The 19229-nt window shown below is 40.0% G+C and overlaps 1 protein-coding gene across 1 annotated transcript in view; it reads right to left on the minus strand.

The window, feature by feature from the left end:
• Nucleotides 1-17939, minus strand: part of LMNTD2 (lamin tail domain containing 2) — a 49185-nt gene extending 31246 nt beyond the window's left edge. Inside the window, 6 exon segments of the mRNA XM_060769572.2 lie at nt 760-894; nt 2215-2296; nt 8058-8243; nt 12947-13156; nt 17867-17915; nt 17918-17939. Coding sequence (XP_060625555.2) covers nt 760-894; nt 2215-2296; nt 8058-8243; nt 12947-13156; nt 17867-17915; nt 17918-17939 — 684 coding nt within the window.
• Nucleotides 17940-19229: the final 1290 nt, after the last annotated feature.

Raw genomic sequence — 19229 nt, forward strand, 5'->3', positions numbered from 1 at the left:
ATAGCTTGATGGAAACCTTTCTGTTATGAAAGGTTATAGAGTAAATACACATCAATATATTTACCGTTGCAACTGTTACTGGTATAATGGGATGGTTTTGTCAATATTGATCCTATGTTATATTGAGCCCTTGTTCTGCATTTCTTTTTTAAAAAATATTTCAAATGGTTTTTCCTTTTTCTTCACTTGCAACTGTTCTATTGTTAGCCACCAGACAGGAGCACCAGGCCAAGGCTGAGAAGTACTGCAAGTAAATAGAGATACACCTCTCCCAGCCTTTTTGAGGCTTCAGTGTCTCACTCTCTGCAGTGGTAAAAATGGGAGGATTGGATGAAAATTCAATATTCTCATTTAGAAAGGCATTGCACCCATTATGCCTTATCCCCATTCACCCCAAATAGCTGGTAACAAAGCTACTTGTGTTCTCTAAATTTAAAATAAATACATGTGCTAAGTACAGAATATATTTATATGCATGATTGTTGTAGGTTTTTTGGGCAGTATGGCCATATTCTAGAAGCATTCTCTCCTGATGTCTCACCTGCATCTATGGCAGGTATCCTCAGAGGTCGTGAGGTCACAACCTCTGAGGATGCCTGCCATAGATGCAGGCAAAATGTCAGGAGAGAATGCTTATAGAACATGGCCATATAGCCCGAAAAACCTACAACGACCCAGTGATTCCGGCCATGAAAGCCTTTGACAATACATATTTATATGAAGTTCCCTGTATTAGAAAATATAAAATTTAGCTCCTACCTCAAAGACCTCACTTGCTAATTCTCCCAGTACCACTGTAGAGTCTGACTTGGCTGACAGATTCCTCAGTGTCTTCTCCAAATGCAGAACATGCAGTCTTGATTTTATGAGTTGATTTTCCAGGTCTTCCATCTCCTTTTCAAAAGGAAAAATAAAAGAGGATGGGATGTGTTAGATGGATCTGAGATTTAATCAAGAAAGTTATCTATTTTCCTGGTATAAAGCTTTTCCGCTGACATTAAGTCCAGTTGTGTCCAACTCTGGGGGTTGGTGCTCATCTCCATTTCTAAGCCGAAGAGCCGGCGTTGTCTGTAGACACCTCCAAGGTCATGTGGCCAGTATGACTGCATGGAATTTCCTCTCTTGAAGATTCTTCCAAGGGAAATACATATTTTAAAATTATCATTGTTTTGCAGTATTGTACTCATGTGCAATATAAGTGTTCTTGATTTATGACACAAATCAGAGAATCATATGATATCTTGAACTCAAGATGTTAGAATATTATTACTATGCATTCCTACTATGCATTAAATCAAATAAGTTCAATCAACCCATGCACATTTACACATTGCATGGGTCTCATTGAATTAACTGGGATGTATACATGACTGTGCACTTAAATTTCACACAAAATTTTACAAAAAAAATAGTGATGACATGGTTTATGAACTCTTCTTTAAAAATCACTAAGGCAGATAAAATAGTCAACCTATTTATTCTGGATATTAATAAAAAATCTCTTACTGTCAGCTACCCATACGACTATATATTTTCTACCTTGCACACTCTAACTGTTGCACTGCTCCTTATTCATAAGGAAAAAGACAATTATAAACTAGCTCTCACTGAACTGGTAAACCTGTGCTGAGTTGCATCACTCCAGATTCAGGTGGGGAATCACATGATTAAGTTCTCCCCGTTTAAGAAGTGGAACCATTTTCTTTGTGGGACAATGATGGGTAATGCCATTCATTTGGAAGTTTAGTAATTTGCAAGTTTCATTGAGGTATCTGGTTGACCACAATGGGAAACAATGCCAGATTAGACCAAATCTTGAGGAAGCGACTATTTGGAGAACAACTCCCAGAAGATTCTGGGAGATAACATTCCCAAAAGTAGCCTTTCTAAGCTCTCTTTTTGACTTAGCAGGGTTGTTCTTATGTTATTTCCTTCTACATATATCCTAGCATCTAAGCCCTGGTTTTTAGGATGATAAACAAAATAAATGTCTCCAAGTAAAAACAACAACCCCTAACCGTTTGCCTGAAATCAACACCTTGATGAAAACAAATAATATTTTACACAATTTTTGTCTGTGGTCTGGTCTAGTTTTCAGGATCTCAGTTTGTTGGCCTGGGACTCTGTAAGCCTGTGTTTGCATGTGTTTGTGACACTTTAGATTGCCAAAGATGAACAGGTACTCGCAGTTAGCATCATCTGTTAGGTATTCACCTTCTTGTGGTCATACTTAGCAACTTTCAGTTCATTGTTCAGTTGATCAACTTCTTTTTGAAGGGCAATTTCAACTGGGCTTCTACAAAACAAGAACAGAAAATAGACTTCTTTCATTTCTTAACTGTGTCCAGAGAGAGGGAGAAAAGAAGCCTAACAGCAGACCCATAAATTGGCCAGGACTTCTGAGGGGCAGTCCAGACAGCGGGCATAGTGGTTTCAACCTGTGCCTTTCAAGAAGGTATGGATCAAACCCACTATCAAATTAATTTGCTAAAAAGCAGAGTTTTACTGCTTTGTGATAAATGCAATTGCTTTTCTGTGGGACATCATCTGGACATCCACTTGAAGAAGCGGGATGGCATGCATTTTAGGCCTGTCTGGATGGGGCCCCAGTCATTTTCTTTGCATACTAAACATGTTAACTTCCTTAACCTTTCCTCATGATCCTTTTTCCAGACATTTTATTATCACAGTCTTGATCCTCTAAACAGATTTCAGGACCTCAATATCCTTTTAAGATTGTGGTGCTGGAACAGGATACACTACAGTATTCCAGATGAAGTCTTATCAAAACAGAACAAAGTGTTTTGCTTGATCTGAATGCTACTAGTCATTTAACCTAGAACTGCATTTGATTTTTTTCTGCCACATCATACTGTTGACTAGTGTCATAGATTGTTTTCACCCATACTACAGCCAAGAGAAAGATATGTATTTTCAAATGAAACAGGGCACACAGAATCCCTACCATTAGCTGGTTTCTTTTGATTACATACACACAGCAATAACCAACAGGGTTAATATTCAACTTTAGAAACACACATAGCATGCATATATGATAACACATTATACAAACTGCCATGCACAGACAGAATCCAAGCCACTTAGTATGTAAAATTCATAATCCCATATTAACTAGATTCAGACAACGCCTGGGATCACCTATGAAATTCAAGATGAAAACTACAACTTTCATCATCTCCCCCATTTGCTAGGTTGATTAAGACTGGTGACAATTACACAAAAACAATTTTACAGGACCATAAGTTGTCTAGGATAAAGTTTTTAGTGGCTATAAATTAACTACCTCTGTCTTACACTAGATGCATGGTGCTTGTTGCAATCCATGAAAGGATTACTTTGAGATAATCTGCCTGAATTTTCTCTTGAGTTAATACTGTTGATTAGCATGCTGGGTCACTAGAAGAGTCTGCTGAGAGTGTTGGCAGTCCACACCTCTCACATAATCACTGCTGGACTTTTAAGAACAACATGCATGTGTGATAGAAACATTGCTCCATTGTGTGAGATGACTTACATTTGGAAAACTACACAGAGCACGATATTAAGGAGCAATATTAGAAAATGAAGGGTGCATCTACAGTGGAGAATTGATGCAGTTGGACACAACTTTAACAGCCCTAGCTCAATGTTATGGAATTGTGGGAACTGCAGCTTTACCCTTCTCTGCCAAAAAGTGTGGGTGCCTCAAAAACCGTTGGACTAATTGCCACCAAATTTGGCCACAAGTCACCTACTAACCCAAGGAGTGACCACCACTCAAAAATTGATTTTGTTATTTGGAAGTTGTAGTTGCTGGGATTTATAGTTAACCTACAATCAAAGAGCATTCTGAACTCCACCAAGGATGGAATTGAACCAAACTTGACACACAGGACTCCCATTACCTACAGAAAACACTAGAAGGGTTTGGTGGGCATTGACTTTGAGTTTTAGAGTTGTAGTTCACCTACATCCAGAGAGCACTGTGAACTCAAACAATGAAGGATCTAGACCAAACTTGGTACACATACTCTATATGCCAAAATATGAACACCGATAGAGTTTGGGGGAAATAGATCTTGACATTTGGGAGTTGTAGTTACTTGGATTTATAGTCTACCTACAATCAAAGAGATTTCTGAACCCCACCAACAACAGAATTGGGCCAAACTTCCCACACAGAACCCCCATGACCAACAGAAAATACTGTGTTTTCTGGTGGTCTTTGGCAACCCTTCCGACACCCCCTCGCGTCCCCCCCCCCAGGAGTCCTGAAACCCCAAGCTTGATAAATGCTGCCTTAAGGCCATTCAGTCCAAATCCCTTCACCAGGGCAAAAAAATATAATCAAAGCCCTCCAGCCATAGATACAGATATATATGATTCATACACACACACACACACACACTTATATGTATATGACAGCTATAGTATCAAAGATTTGAAAGGGAGCCCTAAAGAAGGACAATTATATGTTGCATGTTCCAGAGTAGGCAAACCATACAATCTCTACATTGACACTGACAAACATCAGGAAATATTGTTTACCCATAAGCTTAAAGAAATTACATATATTAGAAACTCACACTTTCTCATTACTTTGTTTTCCAGATCACCAGACTGGGCCACAGCAACGCATGGCAGGGGATGGCTAGTTATATATAAAACACTGATACAAATGAAAAAAAGGATGAGGAAGCTTACGGTGAGAAAAATAATCTTGTTAAAATGCCCTTGCTTTTATTATGTTCCTATATACTACAGCCTGCAAGAATAACGTATTCCCAGAAAGCACATTCAGTGGTCTTGCAATAGCTATATGGATCCTTGGTTTATCATATGCAGTTTCAACTAGATGTATAGGTTTGAATGTTGGACCAAGATTCCAAGAGACTAGTGTACAAATCCCTGTCTTGCCATGAAAACACACTGAGGGAGTCACACTCTCCCAAGAGGGAGTTAATGGAAAACCTCAGTTGAATAAATCTTGCCAGGATGAATAGGAAAGCAAATATTTTTTGAATTTACTTGATTGGACTGTTGCATTATTGGTTCATTACATAAATATTGTTGGTGTCAGAGAATAGAAGCAATGCATTATATGTTACTTAATTACATCTAATGAGTTGCCTCTTGGGATAGAAGGTACCAACATAATGAGTAAAGACCACATAACTTTATTGGCATAATAAGTTACAATTTCTATTTGTTTCCAAAAGGTATTTAGAGGCACTTCAACATAATGTTTCAAGTTTTCTGTCACTCATATCATTTCTATTGCACATAACAGCAGTGAAAGCTTTTCACAGTACAGAAATTAGGAATAACCTTTTAATATCTATAAGTCAAGTCTGTGAAAATTCTGGGAGTAGGGTCTGCTAAAAATGCATACTAGCAGTACTATTTGGGAAAATTCTTAAAACAATAATCAAGGAATGTCGGAATATGGTGATCTTGCTTCTTGATTTGGATCTCAAAATAATTACTTCCCACAGAGTTATTAAAAGAGGATTTTAGAAGTAGCACAATATACATATGTATCCTGTAATCCTAACCTTAAAGAGCAATAGACGCTGTGACTCTCCTTTGCTACATGCAGCTTATTCATGTCCTGGATGACCAAGTTTGAACGGGCAGCAGCATACTTTTGTTCCTTTTGGTGACCCCACAGAGAGAGAATGGCATTATTTGACCAAGAACCCATGAAGGGAAATTGAAGCAAAATATTCTCTTCCATGATCTAAAAGAGGGGGAGGGAAGTATGGCTGTCATTGAAGACCTGAAGGGCCTGGACCCCAACGTTTTTGAATTTTTCTTTTCCTCAAAATGACCACTGCATCTACCCTGAGGAGTGTGAAGCAGTTCTGCCTCTCTAGCCTATCTGTTTTAATACCAGGAGAGACGTTTTTAAAAACAGGAAGTAAAACATGTTTTAACAGATTTGAAACATTTGCCGTATTTCCGGCATATAAGATGACTGGGCATATAAGACAACCCCCAACTTTTCCAATTAAAATATAGAGTTTGGGATGTTGTAAGAGGGGTAGCCGTATAAGGCTACCCCTCTTACAACACACACCAAATAAAATTTTTAAAAGCATCAGATTTGATTTCAATATGGTAATTTTGCTATTACCACACATCTTTCTCTGCCTCTCAGATCTCACACATGCATGTTTGCGCCACTTCACTGCAGTCCTCAGGAGCGAGATCTGAGAGGCAGAGAAGGAGGTATGGTGATAGGATACAAGGGCAAGCCAGACGGGTGAAAGAGGTGTGTTTTTCTGGGCACAGTGTTGTTCTATCCCCTTTTTCTGGACACCTGCAGCTTGCTCCTCCCTTCACTTACACCTTCCTGGTGAGATGCCCCCTCACCTTGTCGTCGGGACCGCGTTAAGTCATTTCTTTCCCCGAATCCTGGTGAGTGGATTTTCTTCGACTGTACTTGTACAGCGCTGCCCTTGCAGCTTTCATACAGCTGCTGCATATGGCGGGGATGCATCCACAGCCATTTTTGAGCTCCTCCCACCATATGCGGAAACGCTAGATTCTCTAGTCCGGGTTGGGAGTTTCAGCACCTGCCCTATAAGATGACTCCCGACTTTTGAGAAGATTTTCCTGGGTTAAAAAGTAGTCTTATATGCCAGAAGATGCAGTAATAATCATGTTTGGACTGTATGGCTGCTGCATATAATCCTTCAAGTCTAATAAAGTGAAAAGACGTTAATGTGTTGTTATTGATGTGTCATTTTGTATATTATGCTGTTAATGGTTTTTAAATTTTGTATGCTGTTGGATTGACTTTTGCTCTTGTTGTAAACTGCGTTGAGTCGTCTACAAGGCTGAGAAATTGTGGTATACAAGCAAAGTAAATAAATAAATAAATAAAAGGAAGCCCCTGCACCTTGGATAATTGCCCATCCCTGCTTTAAAGAACAAATGCCAACAGAACTGACAATGCTTTTTGCTGGAGGAGAGACTTAAACCAACAACAACACATAAGCAGATCAAATACTAAGTGAAGCTTACACCTCTTAAATCTTGGCCTAAGTTATAGCAGAACAGAACACGTCACCTGAGATATTATCTGTAAGAAGCAGAAACTCTGTTTTCTTTACACCTCACATCAAATCAAAAGTACAAGTATTCACTTCTAACATCACACATGATGGATAACAAAGCCATCCTACCCTTCATGTTTTGATCTATGGATCCCATTGTCAACCTTTTAAATAAAGAGCTATCACAGTTAGGAAGTGCTACCAAAACCACTGTCACATGTCAAAATAAACTCTGTACCTTGCAGGACTTGATAGTCTTACTATGGTGTAGGCATGGTACTGATTCTATCATTACAAACCACCTGAACAAAACTAAGTTGGTTATTTAAGGAATTATTTACTGGAGGGAACAATCCTTTCCCTCCAATAAATTTTCAACAGCTTTTACATTTCTTTCTTTCTCTCTCTCTCTCTCTCTCTCTCTCTATCACCTACTGTCTTATTATCTCATAGCAACCCTATGAGTTTTCATAGAGTTTTTAAAGCTAAGAAAAGCAGAGTAGTGGCTTGTTTTCGCCTTCCTCTGAAACAGAGCCCACAACACATGTTATTCATTGGTGAATCCTTGTGCACAATTAGCCTGTATCCTAAACGAAATCTCTCATCATCAGCATTTCTACAGTCATCTTTAATTACTTATTCTTGTTATTTTCATCTTTACACCTTGGCAATCTCTGTTGTGTTTTGTAATTTAGGGTTGATCCCAGGATATTGATAATCTCTTAATCTACTAATGATGTTTTCAGTCTCACCTCAAGAAGAGATGTTGGAAGAATGTCGCTTCCTACAAGCAGATCCACCCAGCAACACCTTCTTCAACCACCACTGGTTTTTGTACCTCCTGAAACACATCTTCTAACATGATGATCATGGTCCCATTTTGTCACCTGCCATTCAACATGACCTACTTTTGTATGGGTTTGTGTGTGAATGCATTTCTGTATGGGTTTTGGATTGAATACATTCTCCAATTTTTCACAGCTTACTGTTACTCACTTCTTTGGTGGACCTTTCTCCTTTGACCTCAGAAGCTCATCCAAAATCCGGCTCAGATGATTAAATTGCTCTTTCTGACCAGCACGTTTCAAGCCTTTGATTTCCAGATCCCTCTGATGCAGCAACAGGAGAAGGGTACGTGGGTCTTCCATTAGTTTGGGGTTTTGCTGAAGAGAAGAAGATTTCCTGGAACTGAAACAAAACACCATGATACAACCACAGGCAGGCAGGCTGAAGGTCTATGGCAGTGGTTCTCAACCTGGGGTCCCCAGATGTTTTTGGCCTTCAACTCCCAGCTGGTAAACTGACTGGGATTTCTGGGAGTTGTAGGCCAAAAACATCTGGGGACCCCAGGCTGAGAACACTGGGATCTTCTTTCTGTTTCATGTGTGTGTTGTAGTCCAATGGAAGAAGTGCAGTACTGTGATTCAAGCCAATGGGAATATATGTTAAGAATCAAAGGAAAAGACTGCTTCTATGCATGTATCCAGCCAAGGAATTTGTGACCCACACTAGAAACAAGCTCACAAACCTTTTTACACAAACCTCCACTCATTATCCCCCCCCCCCCCCACACACAGTTTTTTCTTCAGCAACCAAAGTTGATCAGGCAAAGTGGGTGTTGTTTATCATAAACCATGCTGGTCTGTTGCAAATAACCTTGAAAAAGAATGAACAAGTCTTGTGGCTCCTTAAAACCTAAGCAATTCATTTCAGCAAGAGCTAGGTATTTGCTAGTAGATCCCAATTTATTTTCTGCCCTCCCCTGTTCAGAGAAGGCCTCTCAGTCTTACATAATAGGAAAGCTAATATGTGAATGGCTGACGACAATACACTTGCTTTTTCAAACAACTGAAGCAGTTTGAAAGAGGGGTTGGTGTTCATAGTTTGCAAGTTTCCTTTGTACGGGTATCTGGATTGGTTTTTGCATTGTTTAAAAAAGTTATGTCCAGATAGTGCAGTGAATTGTTCAGACAGTTATTGCCAATGAATTCTCAATTTTGTATCTGATCACAAGTGATACAAGACAACGAGAGAGAATATTTCTTTTGCTAGCTACTCTCCTCTTCACACAATATTCCGTTCTCCCTCCAGTTGGATCTGTACGGCAATAAATCTTTCATGAGAGCCAGGAGGTTTCCAGTTCAAATCTGTCATTCTCCTCTCCATCAGTCAAGAATCCTTACTCTTTGTATCCATCTTTTCTGTACCACTATCACTAAGATTCAATCTGAGCTCCATACTGACACATTGCTATCTAGAACTATTCACTGCATGTTCCTAATTCTCACCAGTAGTAAAGTGAGTGAACAGCATCATAGAATCATAGAGTTGGAAGAGACCCCGTGGGCCACCCAATATAACCCAAGAAGCAGGAAAATCGCATGCAAAGCACTCCTGATAGATGGCCATCCAGCCTCTGCTTAAAAGCCTCCAAAGAAGGAGCCTCCACCACACTCCGGGACAAAGAGTGGTGCTCACATCGCATTCACCTCTGCATAGGAAAATATGCATAGATATCAGAGAGCAGATTTCTAGCCTGACTCTATCATTAACATCTAAGTTTTAGTTAATTAGAACTGGAGGAAGAATACTCAATTATATGAACCCCCACTTCTAGCATGAAATTGAATAGCCCACATTCTTCTTTACTACCACTGTGACAACTATGTCATGGTTCACTAGTATTGTATAGACTTAATATTGACCCAGTATGGAGTAATACCTACAGGTATACTATTTCTAGACATCAGACATCATGTATGAAAGTAAAGGTTGTTCCTAATGAAGTACAGCCAAGCGGACACGTGAGCCCTGTAGCAGGGAAATCGGGACTTATGGACTTATTTTCTTTAAGTCAAAATGATGAATCAAATAACTCATATATATTGAATTCACATTTATTTCAAATATTGTTATACGTTTTATCTTTCAAAAACCTCAAAATGCGCAACTGTATCATCTTGAACCTGTGAAGTAAACAATTTCTGTGAAGTAGCCAGTGTTGTATGGTGGTTTGAGTATTGGACTAAGACCCTTGGAGATCAGGGTTTGAATGCCATGGAAGCTCACTGCCTGACCTTGGGCAAATCACAGCCTCATAGGATGGAAGGAAGAAGAACCTCTGAACATATTTTGCCAGGTAAAGCTCCATCATAGGTTTGCCTTATGATCGCTACAAATCAGAAATGACCTGAAGTCACACAACAACAATAATTGCTATCCTATTTAAAAAAACACAAAACACTCAAGGTATATTCCATGTATGTGAGGATATTTTCCCCTCTTGTTTGAGGTAACCTTTGACTTGCCCACAGCTACCTAGATTAAGTGAACCCAGTAACATGTTAAATACTGTATCAATTGTCTATTACGCTACACCAACTCAGACTTAGGGTGCATCTTGATGCGGCAGGTTCCGCAATCCTTACCCAGTGTGGGCTCCTCTGGATCAGCATCATGGGAGGCTACACTGGTTGCCCCTAAGCTCAGGAGGTGCATGGTGACTGCATGGGCAAGTGGTGCTGAAATCTGTTCAGCCCCACTCACCTGCCACCTTTACCATGCCCCCCTCCCTTATCCTACCTTGGTGGTGTCCACTGGGCATAAAAATGGTAGCAGGCACTGCTTGTTGCCTGGAATAACAATATCCACCATGTTGATAGAGAGGGGGAGAGGAGGGATCACCCCCCTCTCCAAACTCTTTATCATGCTAGATATCACTCCAGCTGCTAAGCACTCCAGGTGCTTGCCATTTTTGTGCCCAATGGACATCACCGATATAAGGTCAAGGGCAACAAGGTAGGTGCCATCACCTCCCTTTGGGCTTCCTGACTACAGGGACAACAGGGTGGCATGTAGCTGGATATGCTGGAGTTTTGGGAAAGCTTCTGAGTATCCAGTGATTTCTGTTAACACAGGTCAAGGTTGCATTAAATGTCCTTGGCTTGTATTGCACTGAAGCAGCTCCATGAATAATGTAACAGTCAAGGAGCCGATCCAGTGTTCCTTCATCTCAAGCTACAAGTAAGGATATACTGTATCCCATGTGACCACAGGATAATAGCAATATTCTGCCTCCCAGGACCACTGTTGATAAATATTCCTTAAAGCAGTGGTTCTAAACCTGTGGGTCCCCAAGTGTTGTGACCCACAACTCCCAGAAATCCCAGCCAGTTTACCAGCTGTTAGGATTTCAGGGAGTTGAAGGCCAAAACATCTGGAGACCCACAGGTTGAGAACCACTGATATAGGGCCCTTTCACACAGCCATATAACCCAGTATATCAAGGCAGGAAGTCCCACAATATTTGCTTTGAACAGGGTTTTCTGAGGCCAGATTCAGACAGGCCTTTATCCCAGAAGAATCTGCGTAAAAAAAAATATGGATGTTTCTGGGGGCCTGTCCACACTCATCCCAGAAAGTGTGCGATTTCTGGAGTGGGTGTCCAGACATTCTATCAGGACTAGCCCAAGAGAATGTGTGGCGGCCCTACCCCCCTTCCCCCAAGCCCCCAGACCCCTTAGAAAAGTAATGAAAACGTATGTGGCCTCCAGTAGAAGCCTTGATCAGCTCTCCCAGCATGTAGAAATGACATGCTAGGAGAGTGGGAAGTGGAGTGATTCCCCCCCCCCCCTCCGCTCTCCTGGTGCATCATTTCTATGCTCTGGGAGAGCTGGCCAAAGCTTCTAATGGAGGCCACATAAGTTTTTACTTTTCTAAGGGGGCTTGGGGCTTGTGGGAGGGGTCGGTATTCCCACAGTTTACTGGGCTTATTTAGCCTGGTAAACTGTAAACTGTGCAGTCCAGAGCCGGAAATAGTGGGTTTATCCCACACCTTCCATGAAGGAGTGGAATAAACCCATTATCTAATTAATTCGCTACAAACCAGGGTTTTCCTGGTTTGTAGCGAATTGATTCGGGACTGTCCAGAATGTTGTCTGGACAGCCCCTCCTTTATTGCGGTAGATACCACAATAAAGGTCCTGAGAGAACCAAGGGACGGGCCCAGAGAGAACCAAGTTGGTAGCATAAGCTTTCATGGACTCATCACCCAAGGAACAATGATACCCCAAATAGATGTAACTACATTCACCTTTATTGTTAATGGTTGTGTACTGTCATCGTCCCGTCCACCCCCACTCCAACCTGTATATACATCTCTCTGTTCTTTCTCTTTTCTCATTTGCCCTATTTTTTCTTGTGTTTTGTTTTGCATCATGTCAGTTTCTCTTGCCTCCTAAAACCTTTGACTTTCCATATGTTGTACTAATTGCAGCTTGTCTGCTATTCAGGGTTGTGTTCAACAGCCTCCAATTTTTTATCCTCTCTCCTCCTTTTCAATACTCTAGGGGTCAGCTTTTTTGGACCGAGCAAGCAAGGATTCCTGTAACATCTTGGTTCCTCTAACATTGAGAGGTTCTTCTACCTGTTCCCATCTGTTTTTCATTCCTTCTGCTTGATCTCACAAACAGCAACATTTAGTTGTCTTGCTTGTGTTAAATATCTCCTGGTTGCCATGGATGAGCAAGAAACCTAAATAGCAGAGACAGTCAGCTTTGCCTGGTTGTTACAGACAAATAAAAGGATGGAAGAAATTACTCCTCTTCTCCTCTTCCATCAGAAATAATAAGTGCATTTCTCACTTTATACCGGAGATTATAAACAAGGAAGGAAAAGGAACAAGGCATTTACAAGCAAGCTTCTGCTGGTGTTCTAGATAAATTGACCTCATGTATTCATCGAGGACAAGTCTTAGGGCCAAAATTATGCTCTATAGATAAGTTGAGCATGAAACTTCGAGGCAAATAACAAACACATCTTTCCCCCTCTTTTTAAAAATCCACAGAGGGAACAAACTTAGGAGGAGCAATTCCTTCATAACTCACCGTTCCTTTGCTGATTCAAGTAGGGAAGAGCTGGAGTCATGTTTTTCAATGCCAGGCACAGGATTCAACATCAAGCTGACCTTGGTGATGACAGGATGCTCTCTGTTGTCTTCCACATTGGGAGGGCTACTGACATCAGCATCAGCATCCTCATCCTCATCTTCTCTCACTGGATGAAATCTGACACTCATTTGTCTTTCCCTGTGGAGATAACAGTTATCTTCTAATACAAAGTTTATTTGCAAATGTATTTCCTTAAATAAAAAAAAGCTCCCTTTAGTTATGACTAACAGCAAAGGTGACTGCACCAGGACCTTTTCTGGAATACAATTCCCATAATACACTTTACCAGGCCTTTAGTTTAGCCTTACATGTATACCTGACAGACAGCCCCAGGGGAAAAATAACAACTTTCCCAGGTTACAGGTTCACTGCCAAATGTACTTAGTTAGGTGATCCCTCATTGCCTGAGTATGATGGCCTTCTAAGTGCAGGGTCCTGGCGGTGGATTCGTAGGTAACCCACATGTTTTTCCACAGTGAGGGCATCAATTTCCAGGTGGAAGGTGGTTCCGGTCAGGGTTGGCTTGACACGCCTTCCTCTTGGCACGTTTCTCCCTTTCGCCCTCCATTTGTGCCTCTTCAAATTCCGCAGCACTGCTCAAGAACCACGTTCTTGGTTCTTTCCCAGTTCTTGGTGTCTGTGCCACAGTTTTTAAGATTAGCTTTAAGCCCATCTTTAAATCTCTTTTTCTGTCCATCAACATTCTGTTTTTCATTCTTGAGTTGGGAGTAGAGTAACTGTTTTGGGAGATGGTGATCAGGCATTTGGACAATGTGGTCAGTTCAGCAGAGTTGATGGCGTAGGAGCATCACTTCAGTGCTGGTGGTCTTTGCTTCTTCCAGCATGCTCACATTTGTCCGCTTGTCTTCCCAAGTGATTTGCAAGATTTTCCGGATGCAACACTGATGGAATCATTCCAGGAGTTGAGTATGACGTCTGTAGACAGTCCACATTTTGCAGGCACATAACAGGGTTGGGAGGACAATAGCTTTATAAACAAGCACCTTGGTATCCCTATAGATGCCCTGATCCTCAAACACTACCAAATATAGCCTTGACTGGGAGACTCAGTCAAAGTTACCTTCTTGAAATCAATATTTCTGTATGACACTGCAGATTTCTGCAAATACTTGTTTTGCTATTTTTCTATTTTGTGTTTCTTAAAATGTATACATGCTTCCCCCCCCCCCCACATGTATCTGTTTCCCAGGTTTCAGTGTGTGTTGTAGCTATACATTGGGCATCTCTTATCTGAAATCCACAATACTCCACATGAGTGGCTCATATAGTGACACATTTGCTTGCTGGTGGTTCAATGAACATAAGCTTTGTTTCATGCAAAAAATATTCAAAATATTGTATCAATCTACGTGCATAAGGCATGTATAACCAAATGAATGTTGTTTTTAGGTCACATCTCCAAGATAGCTCACTATGTAGGTATTTACAACTATGGATATTCTAGAATCTGAAAAAATCTAACATCTAAAACACTTGTGGTCCTGAGCATATTGAATAAGGGATACTCAAACTATAGCTAACTATGTAATAGCTCAAGAAAAAGATGGAAAAGAACACTGATGCAAGTATAAATATCAATTGTTCCTAATTTTGAGGGCTTATATCAATGTATAATGTAAAGATTAGATATACTAGCGCTACTTTAAATGGTGGTTCATTGACTGGTGCCAGTCCACAAACTATCACCTATTAGACAGCTTAAAAAGCACTGATATAGACAGTAAGAGTGAACTTCTAAACTTCTAAATCTCATTATAGGCTGCATAAATTACAGCTTACTGTATATCCAAAGTTGTTGTGTGTGAACATTGATAAGGCCAGTCATTTTGGTGATAAATTAAAGGTCTATTTGTCCATCTGTATTTAAGACAACCCGGTCCAGTTACACAATTATTATTGTATGTTCTTGCATAAATACTGTTTTGGGAAACTACATTGAAATCCTTTTTTCAGCAGCGCTTGGGAAGTTATTGGCTGCATCAGCAATGTAGAATTAATGTAGTCGACAGACACCACTTAGCTGTCATAGATCAATGCTATGGAATCCTGGGATCTGTAGTTTGATAAAACATCAATGCTCTTTGGCAAAGAAGGCTAAAGCTGAAAACTACAACTTCTATAATTCCTTAGCAGTAAGCCATAGTGATTAAAATAGTGTTCAATTGCATTAATTCCACAGTGTAGATGTATTCATAGTCTCTCAATGTTCTTCCCTGTGTGTAAAACAGGCACGGGCAAACTTCAGCCCTCCAGATGTTTTGAACTTCTGGAGGGCTACCAGTTGTTAGGAATTGTAGAAGATGAAGTTCAAAACACATGGAAGGCCAGAGTTTGCCTATGCCTGGTTTACAATGAGGAGGAATGTGGCTTTCGTGGAAACACAGCCAGTTAAAAACCATCCCTCTGCAAACCTACTCATCCTCACCACAAAAATAGCATAAAGTACCTAAAGAATCAGCACTTGTTCATGCTTCCTCCACTCAATACAAAAATAAATTATTGGTGTTTGCTCATGGTTTCCCCCACATTATCCCCTGCCCTCATCCCTGTAACTCACATGGCTATCTGTCTTCTACTGCTTCCTATTCTAGAGGTGGAGGCTTTGTGATGCTAGTCTCATCTCTCTGCCCAAGAGGCCAACTAAGGTCTTTGTTGAGGTCACCATAGTAACATTGCAGAGGTGGGGAGAGACAATAAACTCTCCTACAAGTCTGGGGAGCAGGGAGGCTAAAGGGAAGGAGACTCATGGCAAGGTTTTCTTTCTGTTGAGCCTTTTCCATGTCCATAGAAAAGATGAAAGCAAGACAGAAGAGGGAAGCATAACTATTGTATGGTCACACTGTGTGCAACTTTCACCTTATAGAGCAATGTGTTACACTTATTGTATCTGTATCAAGCATGCGGTTTCAGTTCTGATGGCATTTACATAGCTCATTCTGCCACTATACACTTAACTAGCTTCCATACCATATATGCACACATGACTGGGAGATAGAAGGCTGTCATGGAAGCATATACATGATGATTTCTCTTTGCCCCACAAATTCACATTTAGGTCTTGCAGCTGAATTGGTGAATTTACTCAATGAAGAATGTTCACAATGATGCAAGGTAAAGGGAGCTTTTTCGCTATGGCATTTGATTGGTGATAAGTAATTCAGATATATATAAGAAATACATTGAATGATGCTAAAGCTTGTCTTGGCTCCCTAGAGGATGTTCATATATCTACTTTTTGAAAAGGTGTTTATCATAAATGTGAAAAATAACCTGGAAATATTGTATATGGAACAACAATATTAAGAGGGCGGGGAAGTAGTATATGTTAAGAGTGTGTGGGAATGCAGGTGGAGTAGAAACATGGAGTTGGAAGAGAGTAGGCCAATAATTCTTCTGATAAAGATAGGAAAATAGAAAAAATAATTACAAAAAGCTACCAGATCAAAACATATGAGAAAACACATTCATTGAAAGGGAAAAAATGTACTGGGAAACTTTGATGTTGGGATTTATTCTGCCAGTATGGACTTGGTTTATCATTTATTTATTTTTTGTCATGTCAGGAGCGACTTGAGAAACTGCAAGTCGCTACTGGTGTGAGAGAATTGGCCATCTGCAAGGACGTTGCCCAGGGGGATGTTTTTGATGTTTTACCATCCTTGTGGGAGGCTTCTCTCGTGTCCCCGCATAAGGAGCTGGAGCTGATAGAGGGAGCTCATCCGCACTCTCCCCAGATTCAAACCTGTGACCTGTCGGTCTTCAGTCCTGCCAGCACAGGGCTTCAACCCACTGCACCACTGAGGGCTCCATAGGGTTTATCATAAAATGCAGTCAGGTTTAATGACAGCTTGCTTTCTCCATTTGGAGCCTTCACAAAGTGCTCATTGGCCAGTAACCAAAGCAAAAAAATCCAAAGTTTTTGCTGTATTAACAAAGCAGTTGAGAATTAATAATTCATTTAACAAAGTTTATGCCCAGTTCTAAAAGCAATCATAGTAAAATTAGATAGATAAATCTATTTTTGTGCAAAACTTAATGCTTTTCTTTCATCTTGCTTGACCAATCAACCATCCTCTTCTCACCTAGCTTCCCTTTTTGACTCCTCTATTCCATCACTCAACTCCTAACAGATATTTGTCTCCTTCAGCATTATCTTCCTGTCCATCACAGGCTAGATCTATATTGCCAAATAATGCAGATTTGGAATGCAGTTTAACTGCATTGAACTGGATTATATGAGTCCACACTGCCATATAATTCATTACAATGCAGATACATTGCATTCTGAAACTACATTATATAGCAGTTTAAGTCCAGCCTCAGACCAAGGTTTCTCTCTACTTTGGCACCCTCAATACTGCCGTCAAATATGTTTCCCTTATCCAACCACCATACATTCTTACATTGTACTTTTCCTTTCCCAACTAGCACACAACTCACTTTTTTCTAAACTAGAGGGCAACCACTGCTTAATTGAAATATCTTTACTTTCCTCTAATTCTATCCTTTATCACCTTCGTTTTGCTTTTTGGGCAAACATTCTGGGTTTTAATATAAACGTGGGGCTTCTCAGGGCCCTTCCAGACAGGCCCTATATCCCATGATCTGCTTTAAATTGGCTTATATGAGTCTGCACTGGCAGATAAACAGAAAACCTGGGATTAGATCCTGGGATATAGGGCCTGTCTGGAAGCGCCCTCACATTTCCAGAAATATTTGGGGGGGGGGGGGGGGGGATGAAAAATGCATGAACAGTCTCACAATTTCTCACAATATCTGCAGTTTTTCATTCCTGCATTCAAGAAGAAAACAAGTCAAAGTTTTACCTCCTTAGTGGCAGCAGTGATGGACAGCTTTGCATAATCCACAGCCCAGTTGTAACTCAGTCAATCTGCTGCCTCAGCAACATTGCATATTTTAGCACATTTCGGAACCAGCCCTGACAATATTCTTCCTCAGTCACACTCTGAACGGCCCAGCCTTTGTGCTTTCTCCTATTGTTCTTGGGCTGCTGTTTGATTGTTTCAGACTTAACTAAACAGGCTTGCAAAGAGCAAGAAAGAATTAAACTGACAAATCCCATTACAATACAATACAAAAAATATTTTAAGGTCTGCCACATCACCTGTGGCTGAGACATGGGACCACCAGAGCTTTGAATCAATTCTCCACAACTAGAAGTTATTTGTAGTTAGTTAATTTCTTCCAATAAGTAAAATATAATGAAGTTCCATGATAATTATGTGCTGAAAGGAGAGATAATGGCTTTCTTTTTGCTATGTAAACCTCATTTTAATTCATGGTTACAGGAGTGTAGGCTCAATTAAATTATGGGAAATAATAATAATAATAATAATAATAATAATAATAATAATAATCTTTATTTATACCCTGCCACCATCTCCCCAAAGGGGACTCGCAGCGGCTTACATGAGGCCAAGACCAACAATATATTACAGCAACAGAAAATATAAACAATAAAATAACATTGCAATAAAAATAAACCACTCAAATAAAATAAATAGTACAATAACATAATGAAATCAAACACAGTGGGCGGGACAAATGTATGACATAAAATGATAAAACTCTGGATGAGATAGCAATGAAAAGTGCAATTTGTAGGGGAGGATGTAGTTTAATTGTTCACTTATGCTATCTCTTAATCTGCTGAATGCAGATGTTTATTTGGAACTAAAGTTAATTATTTAGTGAATAGAAAATAAAGAATTATTTTTGTATCAGAAGTATAAAGAAAAATATATCTTCTGGACATTGGAGACATAACTTTGTCTGAACACAAAAAGTTACTTAATATCACCCACAAACAAACAATCCCTAGTTGACTCAGACATTGTTATTGTTATGTGTCTTTAAGTTTTTTTCCTGACCTATGGTGATAATAAGGCAAGTTTAGCACAGGTTTTTCTGGGACTTAGACTGCATTACATGACCAGGGGAACCCACTGGGTTTTCATGCCTGAGTGAATGTAACATCCATGAAGGATTCCTTGAATATGTAGAGCAGGGGTCCTCAAACTTTTTAAACAGAGGGCCAGGTCACAGTCCCTCAAACTGTTTGAGGGCTGGATTATAATTTGGAAAAAAATGAATTAATTCCTATGCACACTGCACATATTTTATTTGTGGTGCAAAACCACTTAAAAACAATACAATAATTAAAATGAAGAACAATTTT

This window comes from Anolis sagrei, chromosome 1, assembly GCF_037176765.1.
Source record: "Anolis sagrei isolate rAnoSag1 chromosome 1, rAnoSag1.mat, whole genome shotgun sequence".
In the NCBI taxonomy this organism is placed as follows: Eukaryota; Metazoa; Chordata; class Lepidosauria; order Squamata; family Dactyloidae; genus Anolis; species Anolis sagrei.